This window comes from Microcebus murinus, chromosome 16 (genome assembly GCF_040939455.1).
Source record: "Microcebus murinus isolate Inina chromosome 16, M.murinus_Inina_mat1.0, whole genome shotgun sequence".
Taxonomy (NCBI): Eukaryota; Metazoa; Chordata; class Mammalia; order Primates; family Cheirogaleidae; genus Microcebus; species Microcebus murinus.
Window position 1 is genome coordinate 61654086 of NC_134119.1, and position 27747 is coordinate 61681832.

General features: G+C 49.1%; 1 protein-coding gene across 5 annotated transcripts; it reads right to left on the reverse strand.

The window, feature by feature from the left end:
* C16H19orf47 (chromosome 16 C19orf47 homolog) lies at positions 1-27747 on the reverse strand. Of its 5 annotated transcripts, none has more exons than XM_075993091.1 (10): positions 27666-27747; positions 22407-22458; positions 18032-18119; positions 17810-17924; positions 16274-16355; positions 12942-13079; positions 11071-11220; positions 9120-9190; positions 6486-6834; positions 1-5823 (listed from the first exon to the last, which is right to left on the reverse strand). In XM_075993091.1, the coding sequence occupies exons 2-10, from the start codon at positions 22423-22425 to the stop codon at positions 5726-5728; spliced, it is 1110 nt and encodes a 369-aa protein (XP_075849206.1). In that variant the 5' UTR covers positions 22426-22458; positions 27666-27747; the 3' UTR covers positions 1-5725. The 5 variants fall into 5 exon arrangements, with proteins under 5 accessions (XP_075849206.1, XP_075849205.1, XP_075849204.1 ...); XM_075993090.1 differs by having other exon boundaries at positions 11071-11223; XM_075993089.1 differs by having other exon boundaries at positions 1-6834.

Genomic DNA, 27747 nt, shown 5'->3' on the forward strand with positions numbered 1-27747 from the left:
AGACAGAGTCTCACTTTGTTGCCCAGGCTAGAGTGAGTGCCGTGGCGTCAGCCTAGCTCACAGCAACCTCAATCTCCTGGGCTCAAGCGATCCTACTGCCTCAGCCTCCCGAGTAGCTGGGACTACAGGCATGTGCTAATCCTGGCTAATTTTTTGTGATGTATTTTTAGTTGGTCAATTAATTTCTTTCTATTTTTAGTAGTGACAAGGTCTCGCTCAGGCTGGTTTCGAACTCCTGACCTCAAGCAATCCACCCGCCTCGGCCTCCCAGAGTGCTAGGATTACAGGCGTGAGCCACCACTCCTAGCCCAAACTATTTTCCAAAATGGTTGGTACCAATTGCTCTTCCATCTGCAATCTTCCCTAACACGTGAGACTGAAAATTTTTGCCAGTCTACTGGGCAGTAAGTAGTCTTATTGTATATCCTTTTGAATTTTGTAGTATTTGCATGAATTAATCCAAAATATGCATTCAAACATATGCTAATAAGTTATTGCTTTTCTATTTTAAACACACTTTATATATTGGAGTTCCATATGAAGATCTCATTTTCTAAAAAGGAGGCGTTACTCCAGTAGCAACAAGCACATCTCATGCCTAGATCTTGGTTTCTAACAGTTCTGCAACGAAAGAAACTGGGTTCCTTGGAGAAATCGCTAACTCTAAGGTGGGGCAAGAAATATACACAATAAGTCTGGAGTGCTCAGTAGGGTCAGAAAGTAAGGACATGCTAAAAAAACAAAACCACCACACAACAATGAGGGTATAGCAAGCCAAAGGGACACAGGAACCAACTGAAAAAGCTCCCAATGGCCAGGTCCAGATTCACGTGAGCAAGAAAGTTAAAGTAATATTGGATTATAACCCGAAGTATAAAATACATATCCAAGAGTCAAAATTGATTTTAAAAAAATCAATGATTGAATAAGTTAACAAATATGGAGAACAGATAAATCTCTGTTGCAGAATTCTGAATAATTTATGTAGGTACTTTGCTCTCAAGGAGGTAGAGCAAACGCCCCCCAACTCCTTTAGCGTGGCTGTGCGGAGTGACTTCCTTTCAGAGAACATAATACATAAAAGGAGAAAGAAGAGTAACTTTACAAAGTAGAAAACTAGACAAAGAGGTGATCAAGGTTAACATTTAAGAGTGATAAATCATGTTGAGAGTATGTACCCTTGATGTGGTGGGATGAAATGGCACTTTACCCTTTGAGGTCTTCCTCCAAAAAATACATGACCCCTTGGGCTGGGTGCAGTGGCTCAGGCCTGTAATCCCAGCACTTTGGGAGGCTGAGGCAGAAGGATCACTTGAGGCCAGGAATTCAAGACCAGCCTGGGCAACATAGCAAGATCCTGTCTCTACGAAAAATAAAAAAATTAGCCAGGCATGGTGGCGAGCACTTGTAGTCCCAGCTACTGGAGGGGCTTAGGCAGGAGGATCACTTGAGCCCAGGGGTTTGAGGCTGCGGTGAGCTGTGACTACACCACTGCACTCTAACCCAGAGTAAGACCCTGTCTCCAAAAAAAAAAAAAAACAAAAAAAACACATAAGCCCAGTCTAATCATGAGAAAAATATCAGACAAATTCCAGTTCAGGGGGATCCTGTACCTGATCAGTACTCTTCAAAACTATCAAAGTCATCATAAAAACAAGGCAAGTCTGAGAAACTGCCACAGCTAAGAGGAGCCTCAGGAGACAAGGTAGCTGCTTATTTGTCAACAAAAATGTTTGACAACATAAATATAATACGGTATCCTGGATGGGATCCTAGAACAGTAAAAGACATTAGGTAAAACTAAGACAATCTGAATAAACTATGGACTCTAGTTAATACTAGTGGGTCAATACTGATGAATTGTAACAAATGTACCATCCCAATGTAATAGGGGAAATTGGGTTTGGGGTATAAGGTCACTCTCTATACCATCTTCCCAACTTTTCTGTAACTCTAAAACTATTCTAAAAAAATAAAGTCTATTACTAACGGGGGAAAGAAAGGTTCTCCCTGAAGTTTGTGAAGCCCTAATTTAGAGCTCACAAAGCAGGTTATAGGAAAATGACAACTCTCCTCCAATACCCCGTTCAGGCCTTCAAAGGCAGTCCTGTAGGAGTAGCACTTGCCAAACTAAGTCAGGATAGATCCTCAAGGGAGGGGTCAAAGTTGCTACAGCTCAACTCCTGGCTCCTCTGAGCAGCACTAGAGGAAGGCCGGGGCTGGGCTGGGCCACGGCTGCCAGGTACTACAAGTTCTCATCTGGCTTTAGTTTCCACTGGGCTGAGCTGCCAGAGGAGGTGACATGTCTGGAAGGAGACCTTGTCCCAAGACCACCATCTGCACAGCATCATCTTGCTGGGTTGCTTCAGGTCTAGCCCTGGGCTCACTGCACCTCCCTTTCCTCATCTGCTCATGGGATGGGAACAGGAAGTCCTTGCCCTTCACGGTGTTGCCCTCACAATTCGACAGGTCCATCAACTTTGGCAAGAGTTTACTTCGCACTTCCTGGCACATTGGTAGTATTTAATGTTGGCTCTCTACATCCCCTGACCCAATTCCTCCAACAGTCTCCAATTAGAAGAGCCCAACTGCTTTTCATTCCTTTATGAAATGGGGTGGTCACTGTATAAATCAATCACCTGAAGAATGCCAATAATCTCAGGCAAGAATTAGTTCAGATTTGCTATTGACTCACTGTCAGTATTTACACTTTAATGATATAATTGTGTTCTTCAAATTCACCCCTGAATTGATTCCATAGGTGAAGAAGGTTATTCATTACGGTTATAGCAAACTATTTGTAATAGCAAGAGATTGGAAACAACCTGAATTTCCTTCAAAAAGGAATAGACTGTTAATACTCATGTGTATTTGTGTGTGTGTACTACATGTCCCTCTGATTTATGTTTGTATATATCTATATGTGTATATATACACACCCACACCCTTTGGAAGGATTACACAAGAGGGTAGTCGCTGGGGAGGAACTTGGTGGTAAGAGGCGAGGGAAGACAGTTTTTACTGTAGAGCCTTTTGTATCTTTCACATTCTGAACCACATGGATGTATTCTTTATGCTCAAAGATGCTTAATAGAAGCAGGGAAAAAATGATCCACCCCTGTGGGTCACAGCTGTTGGCGTTGATTTGGGAGAACTGCCAAGTCAAATGGGTGGGACACAGTGACTCTGGAGTGGCATGGGCTCTGGTCACGGGGCATGACGCCGAAGGCCTGCAGCAGCTCAGAGCTGCACACGCGTCCCAGGACAAGCTGATGGGGTGGTGGGAACATGCACACACAGACAGCTCCAGAGAGTCCAAAAGCACCATCCAAAGAGGCTACATTCCAAATCTGTAATCCAGGCAGCACAGGGTCGGGGTTAAGGTGCGAGGATCCTGAAGTCAGCTCCCTGAGGTCAAACCCAGTCCTGCCACATGCCCACCGGGTGAGGCTATCAGCAGTACACTCCCCTCTCGGGGCCTCTGTAAAGAGCAACAGTGACACAACTTACCTGGCACAGGTAGGCCTTAGGTGGTAAGTGAGCTATACATGTTTTTCTATTAAATATCATTGCAGTTCCTATTATACATCAAGAAATTACCATGGGCTCTTAAATTTAGTAACTGGAATTCTTCCAGTTACCCCCGGCAGTTGTTAAAATTACTCATGAAGTGGAACCAGAGGAAATTACTAGGAAAACAAAAAAAGCTGAAGCTCAGCAGGGGACGTGCCTGTGTGTGAGCTCCTCCTGGTGGCAATGACACGAAAGGCAGCCCCAGAATCTGACATCACCAGTATCTGCCATCATTTCAGGTCCTCACAGGGACAGGGGTCTACACTGCTCTCTACTGATGTCCCTCACCCTGACGTCCAGACTGTCCCACCCCAGGCCTGGTGCCTAGGACACTGCCTGACACACAGTGGTCTCCTAATAAGACATAACTGAAAAACTAAACATAAATGGATGATCAGTTTGGGAAGATGAAGAGGTCGTAGAAGTGGAGGCTAGTGACGGGTGCACAACAGTGTGAGCGGACGCAATGCCACCGAACAGCACAGTTACAAGTGGTTAAAACGGTAAATTTCACATTATGTATATTTCCCACAATGAAAGCAAATAAATAAATGGTTGACGTCTAATCTCCTCTTTACCTGTTCTCTTAATTCTCCCTGACCACCCTTGGGCTGGCTCCTTTAGCACACCCTGTTCTCTAGATATCAACACGGCCCCCTTCCAGGTCCTCTCCAATCTCTGTGCTCCCTTTCCAGCTGGAATCAGCAGCCCCTGGCTTTGATTCCAGCTGCACCCTGAGCACTGCCCACAGCTGTGACCTCCACCCTGGTGGCCCCCCGAGCCGCAGCAGCCTGCTCAACATCTCCGCCTGGAGCCCTCACGGGCCCCTCACCCCCAAGACGGTCAAGTCGGAGCTCCCCTCCGCGACTTCCTCCTCCCTCCCATCTCCCATCTCTGCCAGCAGCCCTTCCCCGAGATGCTCAGGTCTAAAATCGCGGCAGGCCCCGTGATTCCCATCTTCCCCTGGCCTCAACTTCCAATCCGCCAGCGCATCCCACCGCTTTTCCTCCAAAGCACACCTTGTGCCCACCCCTGTTCTCTGCTCCTCATCGCCACCACCTCGCTCGGAGCCATCTTCGTTTCCTGCCTGGACTACTGCAGTGGCCGCTGCGCCTTCCCTCCCAGCAACGCATTTTCCTCCCAGCAGCCACAGCCATCGTCCCAGCGGGCAGGTCTGAGCATCACGCCCCTGCTTCAAACCCTCCCAAACAACTCGGTGCTCTCGGGCTACGGTCCACATCGCTCGTCCTGGGTCACCAGGCCCCAGGTCACCTGGTTCCTGTCCACCCGCCTTCACCTCATGCTGGATGGAGGCTCCTCACTCGCCAGCCACAGCAGCCTTCGTGTTCCTTGTCCCACTGCCTGAACGCTGTCCTGTTCACAAAGCCACGCCTTCTCGTCCCCAACTCAGCCTACATGTCACCGCCTCTGAAAGGCCTTCCTGTCCCCAACACCTGAAGTGGCCCTGGCCGCTTTCTCCCGTGCCCTGATTCTTTGGCCAGCACGATCACTTTACCTCCATGTCCCTCACTGGGGACGCCAGCCACGCCGGCAGGGCCCTGGTCTGCCCCGCTCACCGCGGGCCCCCCAGCTCCTAGGACAGACCCGGCACAGAGGAGCTGTGCAGCAGTGAGGGGGCAAGTGACGAAGTCAACACAAATGGAGCCCATAATTTGGAAAGCCGCCAACAGGCAGAGTGGCAGGAACAGGTGACGTCTATGGAGGGGACGGGGGCAGAGGGACAGAACCACTGCAGCTTATTGCGGGGAGAAGACAACCTAACTGACGGTGACCGTGACCATTACTGCCGTCAACTCAGGGCCTGCAGCAAAGACGTGGCCCACGTGTGTGCCGGGAGCGTGACCTTCAGAGGGTGAGCCCACCCTCGCCAGCGCCCCCACCCGCGTTGTGCTTCATGTGAAAACAGCCTGCAACTCACCCTGAAGGAGGGGAGGGAAACAGTTTGAAAGTCACAAAAATATATTAAAACAGCCGTTGTCTTCGCTCTCGGCACCGGCTTTCCTTCCCGGTGCCTCTGCCCACCACCCGCCACCGACTTTCAGAGAAAAAGGTGTCCAGGGCGGGAAAACAGAGTCGCCCGGCCGCAGCCCCGGGTCTGGGGAGGCCCCTCCAGCCTGGGGGCGGAGGGTGCCTAAGAGTCTCTACAGGCTCGACGCCACCGTCGACGAGGGGGCCGCTGGGACGCCAGAGGAGCAGGAGGGTCAGGCAGGACGCAGCGGACAGTCGGGCCTTGCCACGGGGACAGAAAACAGAAGAGAAATGAACAGAGTGAAGGGGGGAGAGAGGCTAAAGCAATGGGGGGAGGCACAGAGGAGTGCGGGAAGTCGACGGGTAGGAGGATAAGGGAGCCCCCCAAGGTGGCACCGCTCTGTGGGTGACGGGGGACGGGAGGCTGAGGAGCTGGGGTCTGGGGCAGCAGACACTGCCGCTGAGAGGGAGGGAGGGGAAATGGGGGAGAGAAACGAGCGCTTGGCACTCGGGAGAGGTAGAGATGTGGGTCCACCAAGGCCACAGGGAGGAGAAAACAGAGGACACGAGAGAAGGAGAGTCCCAGAGCGGGCAAGGCCAGGCCACACCATGCCAGACTAGGGAACACGGTGAGTCCCCAGAACACTCGGGCCCGGCTTGCGTGCCGGAGGAGACAGCAGTGTCATCCAGGAGCTGGCAGGAGGGGAGATGGAACCCGGAGAGGGGCTGGGACAGACACCTGCAGGTTCTGCCGCCTGCACCCGCCCCACACATGGGCTAGAAGGTCCTGCGGCCCAGTCTTTTGAACACGCTCACAGTGCCCGTGTGGTCCATCTGGGCACCAAGGCCCTCGCTGGAGCTGCTCCCCCGGGGCCCCACCAGAGTCCTCTTAATGGTGACCTTGACCTCAGCTGAGGACTTACTCTTGGTGCTCGTGACCTGGCTGTCCTGGGCCTCAGGCACAAGGGCGGCCTTGCCCAGTCTCTGGATGATGCTGACTTTGGACAGGGACTCCGGTTTCCTCTCAAGCCCAGGGCGTGAGGAAAGCGCCAGGCGCCGCAGTGTCGGGGCAGTGGCCGTTGTCGCCGAGCTTGTGGCCTTGGCTTTGACAGTCAGTGCCGGCTTGGGACTGGCCTTGGCTGGGCCCCGTCCCAGCTTCTTCAGGACCCCAGCATACTGCAAGACAGAGCTGCTGCTGTCGTTGTCACTGTCCCAGGCCAGATCCTCATCCATCTCTGGGGTGGCCCCCAGGCGACTAAAGACTCCTGTGGGCTGCAGAGGTCAGAGATAGGAGAAGGAAGTCATTCAGTCACTCAATGCACATTCATGACGAGCTGCCTCCTCTGTGCCTGGCCTCTTGGGACTCACAGTTGGGAGAAACACCCATCAGTGACGCCTAGACAGTGGGGAGAGCCATGACAGGGGCTGGGAGCCCAGAAGAAGCATCTAACCTTGCCTGGACACTCAGGGAAGCTTCCCTGGGAGAGGGGACATCTGCACTGATACCTGAGTGTTAAATGGGTCTAACACAAAAGGAAGAGAAAGGTCGTGCCATGCAGAGGCACGATCACGTGCAAGGTCTATAGGTGGGCATGAATGGGAAGATTAATTTGGCCATTCACTTGACAAGTATTTCCTGAGTCCCAGCTCTGTACCAGGCCCTCAGCTGAGCAGTGCTGGGGATGCAGTGATGACCAAGACAGCCCCAGCTCTGCCTCATGGGGCTTACAGCCCAGTCAGGGAGACAGACTTAGCATCAGAAATGACACAAACAATTCCGTAAGGATGACAGTGATGCATTCTATGAAGGACAACAGAGTGCTACAGGGCAGGGGACAAGGATGGCTCATCTCCTCTTAGAGTCCAAAGAACTTTCTCTGAGGCACCAACTTTAAAGCCAGGCCCTCCAGAATGAATCCACAGAGAAGAGAGCATATGCTAAGTCCCTGAGGCAGGAATAATCATCCTATGTACTGAGCACTCACTGTGTGCCAAGCTACATGGCCGAATCTTCAAGCCACATGATCCTGCGTGTTATTATCGCACTTAAAAGATTCTAGAAAGGGAGAGAAAGTCAGAGTGGTTGTGCCCTGGCAAGCGAGGGACTGAGAGGTGGGAAACACAGCTGGGGAGCTCATGTTTAAAGAGTGCTCCTGGGCCGGGCACGGTGGCCCATGCCTGTAATCCTAGCACTCTGGGAGGCCGAGGCGGGTGGATTGCTCAAGATCAGGAGTTCGAAACCAGCCTGAGCAAGAGTGAGACCCTGTCTCTACTATAAATAGAAATTAATTGGCCAACTAATATATACAGAAAAACTGAGCCAGGCATGGTGGCGCATGCCTGTAGTCCAAGATACTCGGGAGGCTGAGGCAGAAGGACTGCTTGAGCTCAGGAGTTTGAGGTTGCTGTGAGCTAGGCTGACGCCACGGCACTCACTGTAGCCTGGGCAACAAAGTGAGACTCTGTCTCAGAGAAAAAAAAAAGAGCACTCTCTAGCACTCTGGGAGGCCAAGGTGGGAGGATCCCTCAAGGTCAGCAGTTCAAAACGAGCCTAAGCAAGAGCAAGACCCCGTCTCTACTAAAAATAGAAATTAATTGACCAACTAATATATATAGAAAAAATTAGCTGGGCATGGTGGTGCATGCCTGTAGTCCCAGGTACTAGGGAGGCTGAGGCATGAGGATTACTTGAGCCCAGGAGTTTGAGGTTGCTGTGAGCTAGGCTGACGCCACGGCATTCACTCTAGCCTGGGCAACAAAGTGAGACTCTGTTTCAAAAATTAGTTAATTAATTAATTAATAAAATAAAGAGCGCTCACCACGTGCCGGACAGCCGGCACCGCACAGGCATCATCTCACCCAATCCTCACACGGTCCTTTGGGGTGGCTACCGTATAGATCAGGAAGCTGAGGTACAAGGGTTTAAGTGACATGGCCAAGGCCATGTGGCCAGGCCCCAGTGGACTTCAGGCTGTGCTCCTAACCACATGCAGGACTGCAGGCCGTGGCGACAGGGGCAGGCTTCTCCGTGAACACAGTGAAAAGCCCTCTGAAGGGCCTCGAGCAGGGGAACAGGACGGGCCCTGCCTGTGGGCAGCACGTGCTGCTGTTGTGGGGACGGGGGCCTGCAGCAGGTTAATGGCGACTGTGCAAGACCAGCTAGCAGCTCTCGCCCTGTCCAGACAGGGAGAGGTGGCAGGGGAGGTGGAGACAGACGGGGTCATGAGATCGGTGACTGAGTGGAATGGAGACGGTGGTGGGCGGCCCTGACACGGGGGCCCGGGAGAGGAGCTGCTTTGGGGGAAGATGCTGAGGCCAGTTTGGGACATGGTGGGTGGGAGACATCCAGGAGTCTGCCGGATCCCTGCGGCTGGAAATGGGGTCAGGAGATGGGGCAGAAGACAGAAGGGAAGGCAGCCAGAGCAAAGAAGGGCGCTGAGGCCAGGAGGGTGGATGAGATGGGCCATGTGAGGGGTGAGAGGGAAGTGGCAGTAAAATGACACCCAGGCAACACAAGAATTGGCGAGCCCAGAGCTGCTCCCCCATTCCCAACTCACCTTACTCCCTGTTGTCGTGTCTGCCTTGGTCTCCGCGCCGAGGCGGTCAAACACGGATGTCCTGTGGAGACCTGGAAGGAAAGTGAGGCCATCAGGCGGCGCCTGCTGAGCGGCCCCTATGGGCCGGGCCCATGTCAAGCACTGTATGGACACCACAGGCGGTGACACTGCCAGCCCAGATGCCAGCCAGCTCCGGGACAGATTGCACGGAGTCAGGTTTGAGTCTACGCTGTCGGCTCACATTGTCCTGAGCCTGCCCGCAGATGGCTGGTGTCCGATGTGAGAAAAATTGGCTAAAACGGACACACACATCCCTCGCACCGCAGCACAAGCTACAAAATGTGTGCGTGGGACAGTTCTTAATCCCTACTCATCCCTTTCACTTCTTGGGGTCATGGTCTCCAAGAGAATCTGACGAAAGGCAGTGAGTCCTCTCCCTATATTGTAGCCTAAATGTTGGTCAGCTGGAGAATGTTTACTAAATTATGTTATATAAATACTACGGAAATAATAAATAACCATTAAATAAAGAATGACGAAGGTCTACAAGCACTAATGCAAACTATCTCAATAAAAACGTTATAGAACAATACTTACAGGATGATGCTTTTTGAGTTTAAAAAAGAAAAAAAACACCTATATACCTGTACATACACATGTACAGATGCTAGTCTGCAGAGGTTAAGAAGAGACAGGGGACATGGGAGTGAGGGGAGATGGTTTTACTGTATATGTTTCCACATCATCTGAAAGTTTTTCCATGAGAATGCACACAGACAGTCCCCATCTTACAATGGCTTGACTTACAATTTTTGCCTTTAGTATGGGGCAAAAGCAGAACATTTAAGCTAAGCCTAGGCCAGGCGTCCTCAAACTACGGCCCACGGGCCACATGCAGGGGTTTTTGCCCATTTGTTTTTTTACTTCAAAATAAGATATGTGTAGTGTGCATAGGAATTTGTTCATAGTTTTTTTTAAACTATAGTCCGGCTCTCCAACAGTCTGAGGGACAGTGAACTGGCCCCCTGTTTAAAAAGTTTGAGGGCCGGGTGTGGTGACTCACACCTGTAATCCTAGCATTCTGAGAGGCCGAGGCGGGCGGATTGCTCGAGGTCAAGAGTTGGAAACCAGCCTGAGCAAGAGCAAGACCCCGTCTCTACTATAAATAGAAAGAAATTAATTGGCCAACTAATATATATAGAAAAAATTAGCCAGGCATAATGGCACATGCCTGTAGTCCCAGCTACTCAGGAGGCTGAGGCAGGAGGATTGCTTGAGCCCAGGAGTTTGAGGTTGCTGTGAGCTAGGCTGACGCCATAGCACTCACTCTAGCCTGGGCAACAAAGCAAGACTCTGTCTCAAAAAATAAATAAATAAAATAAAAATAAATAAAAAGTTTGGGAACCCCTGGCTAGGCTAAGCTACGTTGTTCAGTAGATTAGGTGTATTAAGTGCATTTTCGACTTACGATATTTTTAACGTAAGATGGGCTTATTGAAACACAACCCCACCGTGAGTCAAGGAGTGTGTGTAGGATAGTCTAAGACAATCCCACGGTAAGGAACACCATCTCTGCACTACCAGCTATGAGCCTTAGCTTTGGACTGGATCACAACTGTCTCCTCTGGCTCGTAACAGCGGTGCCCACTTTGGGGCCCTTCCCCTTGGTCAGGCACGGTCACGGTCACTCACCTTACAGGCAGGCCATCACTGACTGCCTGCCCTTGCCCCTCAGGGGAGAGGTACTGAGGAGCCCACCTACACTAACTACAGCATGACAGGTGATGTGGCCCCTGCTCTGCGGCCACCATGGCTATCCCCTTGGCCCAAGGCCTTGGATCCGCATTAGAGCCTGCTTCTCAGCCATCGCCTGTAGGGCTTGACCAACCCCGTACAATGCAGTAAAGGGAAACAGTCCCCACACTGAAGTGTGCCTCCCACGAGCTGGTACCTTTTGCTGCCTGCTGCTGCTCCAGGATCTTGCGGGTCCGGGGGGTGGTGCCTTTGGGCATGTTGATGATGTATTTCCCCTCCATCTCAGCAGTGACCCGGCGCCGCTTCGCGGGAACAGCCAGGCTCTCCTCCTCCCGGCGGGCTAGCGCTGCTAGGGGAGGAAGGTGGGGGTTCAGCACCTTCTGAGATGCAATGTTCTCCTGGAGCAGGGGCCAGACACCAGGCAAAGGGCACACAGGTGCCCTTTATTTTTTTGAGACAGAGTCTCAGTCTGTTGCCTGGGCTAGAGTGCCACGGAGTCAGCCTAGCTCATGGCAACCTCAAACTCCTGTGTCCTTCTGCCTCAGCCTCCCGAGTAGCTGGGACTTCAGGTATGTGCCACCATGCCTGGCTAATTTTTTCTCTATATATTTTTTTAGTTGGCCAATTAATTTCTTTCTATTTTTATTAGAGATGGGATCTCGCTCTTGCTTAGGCTGGTTTCAAACTCTTGACCTTTAGCGATCTGCCTGCCTCGGCCTCCCAGAGTGCTAGGATTACAGGTGTGAGCCACCACACCCAGCCTACAGGTTCCCTTTAATGCATTCGCATGGCTACAATCCCTTTTATTCCCAACCACCCACATCGCCACTGACTGGACCACTGAGAAACTTAAGAGTTCTGGGCAACGTGAGGTTACAGAAGGCACTTGGAATCCCCAGGCTGTGGCGGACCTCCCAGGCTCTCAGATAGAGAGCCTGCAGAGTGGTGGAAAGTTCTAGAGCTCCAACTAGGTAGCGCTTTCATGGCTATGCTCCCTTTTTAACAAGTAATCGAGCTGCATACTTACAAGTCGTGCACTGTGCATAACTAAACTTTACCTCAATATTTTTAAAAAAAGAACCGGTCAAATGTGTTGAGGGGTAAAAGAGCCAGTCGTTCCCTGGCTCACCATCTTTTCAATCCTTATAAACTCATTTTAACTTTCTTGTTCTTGGCACACGGATCAAAGGCCAGAGGGGTGAGGCACTTCGAACACACATGACAAAGAGGAGACCTCACAGTGGAGGTGGACAGGGCATGATGGGAGTGGGCGTCAGAAACATGAAGCTCCCTGGGCCTCAGTTTCCACATGTGCCTAATGACACGGTAAGATTGCCGTTGTGGGGCTGGGTCCAACAAAGGCAGGAGTGTGTGGAGGACGGAAGGAGGGCTTGGAGCCCAAAGACTGGAGTCCCATCCCCAGCTTTCAAGCTGAGACCTGGAAGAAGAACAGAGGCCAGCCATGGGTAAGGCTGAGGAAGAAGGGCCCCTCAGTGGGCAGGGGAGCTGAGCCAGCAAGCAAGAGGGAGGTACAAGACATTAATCGATATTACGCAGGGTCCTATAAGGCCACTAGGAGAAGACTGGACTTTCTTAATGGAATAATGGGAAGCCCTGAGAGTTATAGTCAAGGCTGTGATAGGATCAGACTGAAGGTCTTACAGGATCCTTTGGCTGCTAAGAGGAGGCAGTAGGTTCTTTACCTTTGACCTCAGGCATGGAGCACAAGGCCATGCACCAGTGGGGGACTCACTGAACACCTGTTAAAAAAGACTGCACCACCAAGTGAGAACTGCAATGCACGTGTGTTCCAACACATCGTCTCAAGTGCTTCCTACCACCTTCCTCTCAGTAGTGTAGCACCACCCTCCACTACGGAGACATGGAAAGTGAGGCCCACAGAGTGCAGCAACTTGGTAAGTTCACAGAAGTGATTCAAGTCCAAACTCTTTGTATGCTCTGTGTCCTGCAAAGCACCTTACAGAGTTGGAAGAATAACCCCCAAATGCCTTCTGCCAACCCATATTCACCTCTAGCTCCTCCCACCTCCTGCCTGAATCCCCTCACCTGCGGCCTTGGCACTCTTTGCTGCCATCTTGTTGGACACAGTGACTGAGATCTTGGACGTGCTGGTGTCTGGCCGCCTAGGGGGAGTGCCAGGTGGGGAGTCGCGGTTCAGGCTGTTGGTGATCATTCGGGAGGCGGCTGTGGAGAGAAAAGGGGAGTCTTTTTGGGTGGGGTCCTGGGAGGTCCGCCTGAATCAGCAGTCTCAGGGCTAGGCTGGAGAAGGCCAGCCTTAGGATTGAATGAGGAAGGGTCAGCTGGTGTCACCCCTGTGGCTGTACTGTCCTCGTGATGGAGATGCTTGAGGTGGGGTGGTTTCTGTCCCTGTGAGAGCCTCCATGCACAATACTCTACCTGGCCGAGTACAATACAATCAAGATTTTTTGTATAAAAGGCAAGCAGTTGGCCAGGCATGGTAGCTCACGCCTATAATCTTAGCACTTTGGGGGGCTTAGGCGGGAGGATCACTTATTGAGCCAGCCTGAGCAATAACAAGACCTCATCTCTATAAAAAATTTAAAAATCAGCTGGGCATTGGGGTGCATGCCTCTAGTCCCAGCTACTTTGGAGGCAGAGGCCAGAGGATCACTTGAGCCCAGAAGTTTGAGGCTGTAGTGAGCTACAATGATGCCACTGAACTCCAGTCTGGACAACAGAGCAAGACCCTGTCAATCAATCACTAGCATGCAGTTGAGAGGGCCATGCCTCTTGTACTGTACCCAGCGGAAAATGTATTGCTTAAAAGAGGTCAGATATATGATGTTTTATCATCCTGACTCGTAACCAGCATTTGAGGCTAAACAATCAACTTAATCTTTGCTCTACTGAATTTGAGTTGCCATCAGGGCGGCACAGTACAAAGAATTGCTCTCTTTTCCCCCTCCCAACACAAACACACATGTACAATGTTACAAAGCATATTATCAACAATGTTGTTTTTAAAGGCTGAGTGCCCTGGCTCACGCCTGTAATCCTAGCACTCTGGGAGGCCGAGGTGGGAGGATCGCTCAAGGTCAGGAGTTAGAGACCACCCTGAGCAAGAGTGAGACCCCGTGTCTACTAAAAATAGAAAGAAATTAATTGGCCAACTAAAAATATATACAAAAAATTAGCCAGGCATGGTGGCACATGCTTGTAGTCCCAGCTACTTGGGAGGCTGAGGCAGGAGGATCGCTTGAGCCCAGGAGTTTGAGGTTGCTGTGAGGTAGGCTGATGCCACAGCACTCTAGCATTGTTTCTGGAGCATTCTTCCCCACAGAGGACTACAGGTGTCACCACATCTGGGTAATTTTTTTTTTTTTATTTTTTGTAGAGACAGGGTCTCGCTATGTTGCCTAGGCCGGTCTTGAACTCCTGGCATCAAGCAATCCTCCCATCTCGGCCTCTCAAAGTGCTAGGATTACAGGTGTTAGCCACCATGCTTGGCCCCCTTCTCTTTTTAACTGCCCACTTTCCTCACTAGTTTTCTGTGTATGTGTTTTATTTATTTATTTTTGAGACAGGGTCTTACTCTGTTGCCCAGATTAAGAGTGCAGTGACATCATCATCATAGCTCACTGCAGCATCCAATTCTTGGACTCAAGCGATCCTCCTGCCTCAGCCTCCCAAGTAGCTGGGACTACAAGTGCACACCACCATACCTGGCTAATTTTTTTTTTTTCCTAGAGATGGGATCTTGCTACTGTCCAGGCTGGTTATGTGTGTTTTAATTTTTTAAACTTCTTTAAAACTATTAAAGACATTCAGAAAGGTATGAAAATTTAATTTATAAAGATTTAAAAGGCTGGCAAACTCATCTGTGCTATTAGAAATCAGGGTAATGGATACTTGGAGAGGGTCGTGATTGAGAGGGGGCAAGGAAGGGGATTCAGAGTGGCTGGTCATGCTTCTGTTTCTGGATTTAGATGCTGGCTACAAGGATGTCCCGTCTGTAAAGGTCATTCAGCCGTACTGTTATGATTGAATCCTTTGCTGTAGGTGTGTTGTCAAGGACTGTTGCAGAAATGAACCCTAATTTGTTCAGCCTCCCCGTATCCACGCCTTTGGGTAGGCCCTGCTCACCCCGACTCTGGGCTTAGCCGTGTGACTTGCTTTGGCCAACGGTACAAAAGCAAATGTTACACAAGCAGAGGCTTAAGAGGTGCTTTGCGCACCAGAGCCTGCCCTCTTATGCTGCTTTTGGGAACTCCACAACCAGCACTGTGAGAACAAGCCCACGCTGGCCTACTGGATAATGACAGACACATGGCCAAGTCACCTCTGTCGGTCCAGATGACATCAAGCCAACCATGAGATGCGAATGAGGCCATCAACCCAGCCTCGACTTAGCTGCCAGGTGACTACTGAGATCAGCTGAGCTGGCCCAGAGCAAAACTGACCAGCCAACCAATCAGATCATGAGAAATAAAGGTTTACATTTTAAACCCCAGTTTCGGGGTGGCTTGCCAAGCAGCAAAGGCTAATATGTTAAATTTTTAAAGTTTATTTTAAGAAAAGGTATCATACTGCTTGAAAAAAGCAAAAGGATAAATACAATTAACATCTATTATTCACAGATTCCATACTGCAAATTTACCTGCTCACTAAAATGCATTTATCTCCCCAAAATCAATACAGGCAGTGATTTTAGTCAATTATAGACATGCATGGGGGAAAATTTGAGTCACCCAACACACATGTTCCCAGCTGAGGTCAAATAAGGCACTGTGCCTTCTTGGTTTAGCTCTCATACTGTAAACAAGTATCCTTTTCCTGGGTTACTTAATGCCACACATGTGAATGTTTTTCAATGTTTATGCCTTTTATTGGTGATTTTCCTATTTAAAATGGCCCCCAAGCACAGTGTTGAAGGGCTGTGTAGGACAGCTAAGTGCAAGAAGGGTATGATATGCCTTAAGGAAAAAACATGCATGTTAGATAAGCCTTGTTCAAGACTGAGCTATATTGTCATTGGCTGTTGAGTTCCATGATAATGAATAAACAATATATATTAAATAAGGTTTCTTTAAAAGGAAACATACATAAAATAAGGTTATGTATTTGACCAGCTAATGAAAATATGACTGGAGGCTTGCTAAAACCTAATACTCTATTTCCCCTAGGAGCAATGGCTCAGTATTCACTAATTCAGTGTATGTGGTGACTTCATAGAACACACGCAACTGTGTGTATAGCCACTCACTACCGTGTTTATTTTTTTCCCTAAGAGAAAAGGGTCTCAGATGGTTTTGTTTCCACCTCTGCGGACTGCGGGATAGACACAATGACCAAGTGTGTCCCCTTCACTGCTGGAGTGTAAGAATGAAGGAAAAGGGACCCGAACAGACGGGACTCACCACTAGAGGTGCCACGGCGAATGTCGCCTGGGAGGGGGCTGGGGCTGCAGGGCACTGACTCGGTGGCAGCTTTGCACATGTCCTGTAAAAAGATAGGCACCTCAGTCACCACAGCAGAATTGGGGACCTAGAGATCTGAACAGTACCAGGAGGGTCAAACCTGACTTTACTCCTAACCATGAGAAGGCATCAGACACACCTACACTGAGAGACAGTCTACAAAATATCTGACCAACACTCTTCAAAACTATGAAGGCCATCAAAAAACAAGGAAAGACTATGAAACTGTCACATATCAAAGGAGATTCAGGAGACATGACAAGTAAACGCAATGTGGAATCCTGGACTGGACCTGGGAACAGATCATTGCTGGAAAAACTGATAAAATGCAAGTAGTCTATAGTTTAATCAATAGTAGTGAACTAATCTTAACTTTTTAGTTTTGACAAATGTTCCACAGCTATGAGAAATATTAACAGGGGAACCTTCATGAAAGAAATACAGAAACTTTCTGTACTACCGTTGGAACTTTTCTATCATCCCCAAATTATTCCCAAATTTAAAAGTTTAAAACAAAACAAAACAATGTTTTGCTCAGTGACCTTCTCTATGACAACTGAGAGAATGTCCCGGCTTGAGAAAGCCCTCACTGTGGGGTTCTGTCCTAGCTGATAGAGAGATGAAGGCCTGTCGTGAAATGGAATAGGCCACCAAAAATGACGCGAATACCCACAGCAGCTACTGTCTGTTAAAGTGGAGTGCTTGAGAACACAGCTCTGGGGTAAGTTTCCTTCGGGGTCAAGTGCAATGAGGAGTGACTGAGCTCACGTGGATAAGGGACGGAGACGGGCCTGGCCAGCCACAGCAAGTGCTGGGTGAGTGTTAGCTCCTGTAACTTAAGGAGCACTTCACCCCAGGCCTGGCAGGCAGGGCCTCGTACAATATCTGGTAGACGCGGCCACAGCCACCCTGCGCAGCAGGGGGGTGTGAAAAGCCCATCTGAAAGAAACCCAGAAAGGTGGGTCACTATAAGTGGAGGGGCCCAGACTGCAATGGCCAAACTGTCAGTCAAGTCCCCACCATCTGGGTCCCACATAGGAAGCTCCTGTCCTGGACAGAGAGAGTCCTGGAGATGATAATGATCATGAGAAAGATAAGAAGTAGCAGTAATATCTTGATGCTAAGAATTATTTAAATGAAGAAAAAAAAAAAAAAAAAAAAGAAGTAGCAGTAATAGTAATTACAGAGAGTCTTTACTAAGTCCCTACTACAGGAAGTTGACACTGTGCTAGGACTTTATTTAGCTTAATATTCACAACACTCCTTCAAGATAGGTTTGCCTCTGCTTTTTACAGATGGAGAAAGTAAGGCTCAGAGAAGGTAGGCAACGTGCCCAATGTCACACAGCAGACGGGTGAACCAGCCCTGGAACCCAGGTCAGCCTGCCTTTGCTGTCAGGCCACGTGCTGGCTCTGCAAGTGCCCCTCCACCTCCACACTAAACCCAGGGACAAAGGGGCTGGGCGAGGCACCCCACCTGGCGGTGCACCACCTTGGCATGCTTGAGAATGGCAATGATGTCGCCCACCACGGTCACGCCCAGCTCATTCATGATTTCCTTGTTGAGATCCAGCAGCATGCTCTTCTGAATCCTGCAGGGGAGGGTCAGTGTGAGGACCCAAGTGGGCCAGAGTGGGGGGCCAGCTAGCTCCCCACCTCCCTCCCCCCAAGCTCAGCCCTGTGCCCTCAGCCACCTCACCTATTGTCCACAAACATCACAGCGTAATTGACAGCAGGTCCTGGAGGAATGCCGGCTTCCTTAAAGAACTGGATCCACTCGGAAGTAGCTGGGAGATTGGACGGGGCTCATTAGTCATGTCATTCTCTTTAGAGACAGCAGCAGCAAAACCACGGTCGCAACGGTCCCACCCACAGGTCGCCGAGCCCTGTGCTGAGTGCTTCACACACATGATGGGACTAAGCCCTCCTGACCCCATGAGTTAAGCAGTATAAAAATTCCTCCGATTTGCCAATGAGGAAACTGAGGCAAGAAGAAGTTGGGCAACTCACTCCAGGCTACAGTGTTCTCGAGAGGCAGAGATTCCAAACTCTGAACCCCATTAACCAGGCATCTCTGCCCGTACAGCTCTGGCCTGCCCTGGATCGCAGCATGACTCTAAGCACTTATCATACACGTGTGGCCAAGGACTGATTTAGGGGGACTAGACTCTGGGCTCTCTGCCCTGGTCCCTCTCAGCCAGCCAGCACAGAGGATGACAGGATCCACAGGTAGCTGGAGAGAAGGGTCACAGAGCTAGTCCACAAGCCTCAACAAGCCTCCTCCCCACCACAGGAGCAGCTCTGCCTCAGAGAGAGACATGGAAGTTATAACACAGGCTTTGGAGCTGGAGCATAGGTTCAAATCCTGCCCTGCCATTTCCTGGCTGGGAGACTTTGGGCAACTTAATTCTCAGTGTCTTGGTTTCCTCATCTGTAAATTTGGAATAATATATTTAACAAGTATTTACTGGGTACTTGGTCCGTTGGGGATACCACAGGGCACAAGAGGAAGTCCTTGTCCTGACATTTTAGTGATAGCAGCACCATCATCCTTGGGTCACTGTGCAGACTCAATGAGAAAATTCACATAAAGGGCTTTAAATGGTGGTTGGGGCCAGGCACGGTGGCTCACGCCTGTAATCCTAGCACTCTGGGAGGCCGAGGTGGGAGGATCGTTTGAGCTCAGGAGTTCGAGACCAGCCTGAGCAAGAGCAAGACTCCATCTCTACTAAAAATAGAAAGAAATTATCTGGACAACTGAAAAAATATATATATAAAAACAAAATTAGCTGGGCATGGTGGTGCATGCCTGTAGTCCCAGCTACTTGGGAGGCTGAGGCAGGAGGATCGCTTGAGCCCAGGAGTTTGAGGTTGCTGTGAGCTAGGCTGACGCCACAGCACTCTAGCCTGAGCAACAGAGTGAGACTCTGTCCCAAAAAAAATGGTGGTCGGCACAGAAAACATCCTCAACCTATGTTAGCTGTTATTATTATTACTGTTACTACCACCACTGAACATACAGCCATGGCCAAGACTAGGCAGACTCCACCCATGAAGTTTTATTCTTTCTAAACTTCTTTTTTGGCCTCTTGGATATAACCTCCAGCTGACCTTGACCTGTCAGACCACATGGTAGATAAGATCATTGATTCTAAGTAGAATGTTTTTTTCTCACATTTTAACATCTCTGAAACTATTATAGGCTCTACTTCTTTTTTTTTTTTTTTTTTTTTTTTTTTTTTTTGAGACAGAGTCTCGCTTTGTTGTCCAGGCTAGAGTGAGTGCCGTGGCGTCAGCCTAGCTCACAGCAACCTCAAACTCCTGGGCTCCAGTGATCCTTCTGCCTCAGCCTCCCGAGTAGCTGGGACTACAGGCATGCGCCACCATGCCCGGCTAATTATATATATATATATATCAGTTGGCCAATTAATTTCTTTCTATTTATAGTAGAGACGGGGTCTCGCTCTTGCTCAGGCTGGTTTTGAACTCCTGACCTTGAGCAATCCGCCCGCCTCGGCCTCCCAAGAGCTAGGATTACAGGCGTGAGCCACAGCGCCCGGCCGGCTCTACTTCTGATTGTTGGTGCATCATGGTTTAATTAACAACTTTTTTCTTTCTCATGGTGTATAACAGTACATTTAACAATCCACGCTATTTTTTTTTTTTTTTTCTGAGACAGAGTCTCGCTTTGTTGCCCAGGCTAGAGTGAGTGCCGTGGCATCAGCCTAGCTCACAGCAACCTCAAATTCCTGGGCTCAAGTGATCCTGCTGCCTCAGCCTCCCGAGTAGTTGGGACTACAGGCATGCACCACCATGCCCCCCTAATTTTTTCTATATATATTAGTTGGCCAATTAATTTCTTTCTATTTGTAGTAGAGACAGGGTTTTGCTCTTGCTCAGGCTGGTTTCAAACTCCTAACCTTGAGCAATCTGCCCACCTCGACCTCCCAGAGTGCTGGGATTACAGGCATGAGCCACCGTGCCTGGCTACAATCCACACTATTTTAGATTAGAAGAAATCTGTTATTACTTCACCCATTTTGCTTTGAAGACAACTGAGGCTCAGAGCAGGGAAAGAGACACTCTGGGTCTGATGTGGGTGGCAGTGTGGGGCACAGACAAAGGCCGTGAGCCACATCTCTCCCAAGGAGGCCCCTGCCCAGCTAGCCACACACAGGCCTATCTCCCAGGGTGCTAACTGGTCAAGCCCTTGGGGACTGAGGCTGGCAAAGAGCTCGTGCCCTTAGGACTTCCTCCCCTAGCCCAGAGGAAAGGGGCACCATTTTCCTACGTCACATAGGCACTATCCACCTGCCAAGCCACTGGGCCCTGGGTTCCATTAGCCAAAAGCAGGCACCTTCGTCTAAGTATCAAAAAGCACCACAGAATGATTCCATTTATATGAAATGTCCAGAACAGGCAAATCTGGAAAGATAGAAAGTCGATTAGTGGCTGTTAGGGGTTGGGGAAGAAAGTGGGAATGATTGCTAATGGGTATGGGGTTTTTAGAGGGAGTGATGAAAATGTTTTGAGATTGACTGTAGTGATGGTTGCACAACTCTATGAATAGAGAATATAATAACTATTGAACTGTATACTTTAAATAGGTAAAATGTATGATACATGAATTAGATCTCAATTAAACTATCATTAAAGGGAGAAAACAGGTTGGTGGTAGCTTTCTTTCTGAGACAAAGCCCGTGATTTTAACCACAAGATTACTGAAACCCAGTGTCCCAAGAACTGCAAAAGTCCCTTCCAGCACACACCATCATTAACTGCATTACTTAGAAGGAAAATTCAAGGCCAATTCAACTGCCACCAGCTGTAAGATGTACCACCACTTCAGAAATGTGAAGTTGTGTAACAATGTGTGTCTTGGTATTGATGAGTTGTGGCTTGCTGCACATACCAGGAAACATGTACAAGAATATTCATAGCAGCCTGTCTACAACAGCTACAACCCAGAAACAACTTAATATCCATTGATGGTAGCACTGATAAACAAATGGTGGCCACTCATGTGGTGAAATACTATATAGCAATGAAAAGAAAGTATAGCTATGCATGGCAACAAAGAAGCCAGACACAAAAGAACACATAGCAAGGTTTCATTCATACAAGTTCAAAACCAAAGTCTGTAGAATAAGAATGTTTCCACTGGTGATATGACTACAAAAACAAGGAAAGATGTTCACAAAAGATAAGAGAGTAGTTTATTCTATCTGGAAAAGGGAGGGACTATGATTGGAGTAGGACCCTCAGCAAGCTGTCCATATTATATTTCTTGACCTGGATGGTTAGAGGAGCTTTGGTTTTCTTCAATCTTTTTGTTGAACTATAACATACAGGCAACAAAGTACACAAGTTGATACATTTGCCTAAACCAAACATATCGTAACCAGCACACAGATCAAGAAATAAACATTCCTAACAGCTCAGAGTTTCCGGGCATTCCCCTTATGGTCCCTACACCCCCCTTCTAACAGAATAGATTAGTTTTGCCTGCTTCTGTGCTTTCTGTAAAGGGAATCATAAAGGATATACTCAAATGTTTCCTTTTTAATTGCTCTTAAAACCATGCAATTATGATTTTATGGATCTTTCTATATGTCCAATAAATCTCAAAATTTTTCACCGGCACCTACTAATCCCCATGCTCTGGCAAAACCAAAATACAGAGTTTAAAGAGCATATGGTGATAAGGCTGGTGATAGTGACAGTTCACATGTGTTGAGAACTATTCCTAAGATTTTCCTATTCCTAAGATAATCTCCTGAATTCTAGGATGTAGGGAGTTTATCATCTCCATTTCACAGGTGAGAAAACCAAGGCTCTGACAGGCCACTTGAGAGACCCACGGACTTCATAATTCAAGTTCTTTAAGGCTAAACTACACACAGGAGCAGACAAGCGAGGAAGCAGGCCCCAGCCCCGCCCCTACGTTCCTCAGAGTACAGCTGTTCCTGCCAGTGACCTGGCCCTCCCTCCCCCACCCTGTCTTCCCCCACCAAGGCCATACCTCAAAAAGGGCAGTGGGGAGGGGGGGCCTGGAGAGAAGATGACAGACTCACCCATAGTCACGGAGACCATTGTCTCCTTGGCCCTGACGCTGCTCCCTGGAGCCTGGAAGAGAGAAAAAGGGGAGAGGGCCCATGAGTCGCCACCGGCTGCGAGTGTATGTCCCTCTCCTGGTGCCTGTCTGTCTGCCTGCCAGGGGAACGTTCCTGGGCTGGGGGCTCATCGCCCAGGAATAGCCTGGAGCAGCTGGCAGGAAGTCAGCCTGAGACAGAGCTGCCACCACAACTACCATTTGTGCCTGGGACAGGGCCCAGGGACAGCAAATGTCCACAGCTCCATTCCCACACGGCCGGAAAGGTCAGCTGGAATAGAAGCCGGACAGAAAATAGACACCCCCTACCTAAGACCCATTCATTCATTCATCCAAACACTCTGTACTGAGAACCTACTATGTGTGAGGCACTTAAAAATTTTGAGATGAACAAAAACATGGAACTTGGCCTATAGCCGGGGTCAGGGGACTGGGGGGACAAAGAGTAAACAAGCAAAACAATTAAGAATATAGTGTGGCCAGGTGCGGTGCCTCACGCCTATAATCCTAGCACTCTGGGAGGCCGAGGCGGGCGGATTGCTCGAGTTCAGGAGTTCAAAACCAGCCTGAGCGAGACCCCGTCTCTACTATAAATAGAAAGAAATTAATTGGCCAACTAATATATATAGAAAAAATTAGGGGGGCATGGTGGCGCATGCCTGTAGTCCTAGCTACTTGGGAGGCTGAGGCGGGAGGATCGCTCGAGGCCAGGAGTTTGACGTTGCTGTGAGCGAGGCTGATGCCACGGGACTCACTCTAGCCTGGGCAACAAAGCGAGACTCTGTCTCAAAAAAAAAAAAAAAAAAAAAGAATATAGTGTGTTAGGAAGGCTTTGGTGTCATGGGGTAAACATACAGGGCCTGGGAAGGGAGGGGTTGCAATTTTCAATAGGGTGATCGGCAAAGACTCTAAAGTGACATTTAGAGACGCAAAGGAAGGGAAGGAATGAGCCTTGTGGTCTTACAGAGGAAGAGTGTCCCAGGAGGTACAAGTCCAGTGCCCTGAGCCAGCAGCAAGGAGCCGGTGTGGCAGTGGAGCAAGCACGGAGGGGACAGGTCAGGGAGCTGGGGCACCAGATCACGAGGGGCCCCAGAGAAGAAACGAAAAACCAATTTTCACTTAGAAAAGATGAGCAGGTGGTAGAAGGTGGAGTTAAAGACCTATCAGCACTCCTGGAGACTTTCTCCATTAACAGCAGCTTCGACAGGGAACTCAGGGAAATTATTCTCACGTGCTGGTTCGGTGCTGCGTGACTCTACAGCTACTTGGCCCACAGTGCCTGGCCCAAACTTCCTTCCCACTTAGCCTCCTCCTCTCCCCGGTGCAGCTCCTCTCCTCCACTCTTCTGCCCTCTCCCCTCACTCTGCTCCTTTCTACCCACCCAGCCCCCAATCCTGACCCCTCTCCCTCACCCCCTCCAAAGGGTGGAGAAGGCCCTGGGCCCCAGCACCTGTTTGCCACCCCATACGATCTGCCCCACCCCACGCCACACCCAATTTAATGGTATAACAGCCTGGTTAAGAGTAAGAACTCCGGAACTGGGCTGCAGATTCAAATCCAGCTCTACCACTTACTAGCTGTGTGGCCTTGGCAAGTTACTTCATCTGGCAAGCCTTGGTAACCCCATCTGTGAATTGGGTTGGTGCAAACATTACCTACCTTGGAGGACTGCTGTGAGGGCTAGATGAGTTTCTATGGATGAAGTCACCTGAGACAGTGCTTGGTGCACACTAAGTACTCTGCTCCTTTCTTCCCACCCCAACCCTCCCTCTCCACCCAGGTGCTTGGTCTGCCTCCCAGTATTTTCACAGGATGTCACCTGTGCCTAAATGCCTATCTCCTCCTGTCCTCCTGACAAGCTCTCCTTCCCTCTGCTTGGTTGCCATCGCTTTGTGAAGCTTCCCCTAAGTCCCCACGCAAGAAACTCTCTCCTCTACCCTCAGCTAGGGTTCACCCTGCCCACCTCTGGCTTCTGCTGAATCTCTTATTGATGAACATGACCACAAACATGGCTCCACCCTGCACTTGCCACTCTTAGATCCACTTTCCCTTCCAGATTTTACCACTGGACAAAGACAATACAACAAGCATCTCTCAGAGAGCAGGCCATGGAGAGGTCTCGAGTCAGAGAGAACAATCTCTCACACACCAAGCACTGACTGTGCCCCGGGACCAGGGCCAAGCATCATGCTGATGCCTCACGACAGCCTCATGGGTGAGGGCTATTATTAGCCACATTTTAATCAATGAAAAAACCAACTCGCTGAGGTGCAGTCACTTGCCAAATGCCATGTCTAGCAACTGACCTTACTGGGATTCAAAAACGAGTTCTCCCTGATTCCAATGCCCATGTAGTCATTCCTGTTGAGTGTTTACTAAGTGCCAAGAACAACCACCCTAGGAAAAAAGTAAAAATGAGTCCCATGTTACAGATTAGAGTGGCAAGACCAAGGTTATTCAGCAAGTAATGGCGGGGTCAGGACTTGAGCCCAAGTCAGCCCATTAGCTATGGTTAGTGCCATCAGGGGATTACTACAAGCCAGGCACAGTGGCCTGTCTTTGCAAAGTCCAGGTTAATGCTCACCAGAATCCTGTAAGTATTGGTATTCTCCCGCTACTACTACAGAATTCCTTGTTGAACTCAGTTTCCTCTCTCCGCAATCTTAAAAGCACTGACTTTCTGAATAATGAAAACTTTAACAAAATAGTCATTTAAAAAATGACAGTTCCCAAAACTCAGGTAATTACCATGTACCAGACTCTATGTGCTAGGCCCTTAGAAGACTGAGATCCAAATCCCAATTTCACCACTTCCTAATCCTGACTCTGGACAAGTGGCTTAACCTTGCTGATCGCACTTCTCTCACCTGTACAATGAGAATAAGAGTACTAATAAAGCTGTAATAGAGATTAAATGAGTTAATAAACTCAAAGCCCTTAGAACAATGCTCCTGCATTAAACAAAACAAATAAACCTTCACTGAGGGACAGGGTGGGACAGTCAATGACCTAGTGTCATTGGTATGCAAAGTTTGAGTTGGGAACTGAGTATAAGACAACTTGATGGAGTCCATAGGATCTTACAACATGGGATCACATAGTACAAGTTATTCTCTCTTCAATTCTCTTTCCATTTCTGTCTATAATTTAATAGACTGTTCTGTTTCCATTGCATTTTAGGTTAAGTTTTCCTTCCTTTTATGGCCAGTAATGTTAGTTTTCCATTAAGATAGCAATGCACATTTTCCTTCCCAAATTAATTGACTGGAAGAAAATGTATCAGGTGTTTTCAAGAAAAAGAAAAATCTAATAGTACAGGACTCGGTGGAACTGGCCAAATAGTAAGTGGCAGAATGTCGATTCTTCCTGGCTCTAGTTCTAAGTTTTTCCTATTGCTGTCTCTGAGCTTCCTCCAGAAACCATCCTCATAATATTAATTCAAAGCAAGATGCTGGGATTTTAACAAGGACATAAGTCTTGAAGAAAAACAGCTAAACAAGCCGGGCACGGTGGCTCACGCCTGTAATCCTAGCTCTCTGGGAGGCTGAGGCGGGCGGATTGCTCGAGGTCAGGAGTTCGAAACCAGCCTGAGCAAGAGTGAGACCCCGTCTCTACTATAAATAGAAAGAAATTAATTGGCCAACTAATATATATACAAAAAATTAGCCGGGCATGGTGGCGAATGCCTGTAGTCCCAGCTACTTGGGAGGCTGAGGCAGCAGGATTGCTTGAGCCAGGAGTTTGAGGTTGCTGTGAGCTAGGCTGACGCCACGGCACTCACTCTAGCCTGGGCAACAAAGCGAGACTCTGTCTCAAAAAAAAAAAAAAAAAAAAAAAAAAAAGAAAAACAGCTAAACATTAACCAGCCTTTGCCCCAGAGCCCACTCCCTTCTGTTTACCGCTTGAGTGGTATAGCCTTTTGTCACAAAGTCCCATAACTTCCCATAATCGCTCTTACAGATAAAATCTCCAATCTAAGACTGTTTTTAAGATATTTCCCAGACACTGCATTCCAATGGGACAGGTGGTCCTGTGATCCCTGCCAAAGAACTGACTCAGTTCAGAAATGCCGTTCTTACATCCCTGTACTTTTCACACATTCTCACCCAGCCAATTAATTATGCCAATTCCCAAGCCCCCTGCCCACCAAAATTCTCTTATAAAACTTAGTCCAGGCCAGGCACAGTGGCTCATCCCTGCAATCCCAGCACTTTGGGAAGCTGAGATGGAAGGATCACTGAAGGCCAGGAGTTTGAGACCAGCTTGGGCAACACAGTGAGACCCTGTCTCTACAAAAAATTTAAAAATTAGCTAGGCATGGTGGTGCACACCTGCAGCCTCAACTACTCAGGAGGCTGAGGCAAGGGGATTGCTTGAGCTCAGGAGTTTGAGATTGCAGTGAGCTACAACGATACCACTGCACTATAGCCTGGGCAACATAGTGAGACCCTGTCTCAAAAAAAAAGAAAAACCCAGCCCAGAACTCCTTGGGGAGATGGATTTGAGGGGTTCCTCCCATCTCTTCATTTGGCTGCCCAATGATTATTAAACTCTTTCTCTGCTGCAACCCCTGCTGTCTCAGTGTATTGGCCTGATTACTGCACAGCAGGCAAAAGAACCTGGTGGTCCCATAACATTCCTTCCCACTACTTCCTGGGACTTCCCAGTTACACCAGTGATTTTCAGAATCATTACCATTACAGTCCCAATCTATGAGCTCTTATTGTGCCAGGCCCTGAGCTAAAAGCTTTAAACATGTTTCATTAGAATCCTCAAAACGACCCTATGATATTGGAACTAAATTAGTCCTCATTGTATAGATGAGAAACATGAGGTTCAGGGAAGGGAAGGCAGAGGCCCACTGCCGCACAGTGGAGCTGGGACTTGAACTGAAATCCGTTGGCCTCCAAGCCCAATTTTTCACACCAAGCTCAAGCATCAATACTAACAATAATAGTATAAGCAACGAAGGGAGCACTCTGTGCAGGCGCTGAGCTAGGGATTCTGACGTGCACGAGCTGACTCCTCACTCTAACCCATGAAGCGGGTGCTACAGTCGGATTCTGACCCCCATTCTACAGAGGAGGAAACTGAGGCTCAAAGAAACAAGTCGTCTGTCCGTAGCCGCACAGCGGAGCTCAGACTGTAACTCCAGAGCCCTGGACGCCATCCATCCCCACCGCATTCGGCCCAGTCCCACCACCCCGGGCCCGTGCCTCACCTGGCCCACCGGGCCCGCGCCCACTCGCGCCGCCCGCCCTCCCTCCCGGCGGCGCCAACTGTCAGACACTCCTCCCTGGTCC

What these genes read in the sequence shown, in the direction of transcription:
- C16H19orf47 (XM_075993087.1), bottom strand. An exon ending in GTGATGTTTGTGGACAATAG is followed by an intron (nt 17,925 to 18,031) that starts GTGAGGTGGCTG and finishes CCTCCCCTGCAG; the next exon opens with GATTCAGAAGAGCATGCTGC. An exon ending in AAAGAGTGCCAAGGCCGCAG is followed by an intron (nt 11,224 to 12,941) that starts GTGAGGGGATTC and finishes TTCCTCCCCTAG; the next exon opens with CAGCGCTAGCCCGCCGGGAG.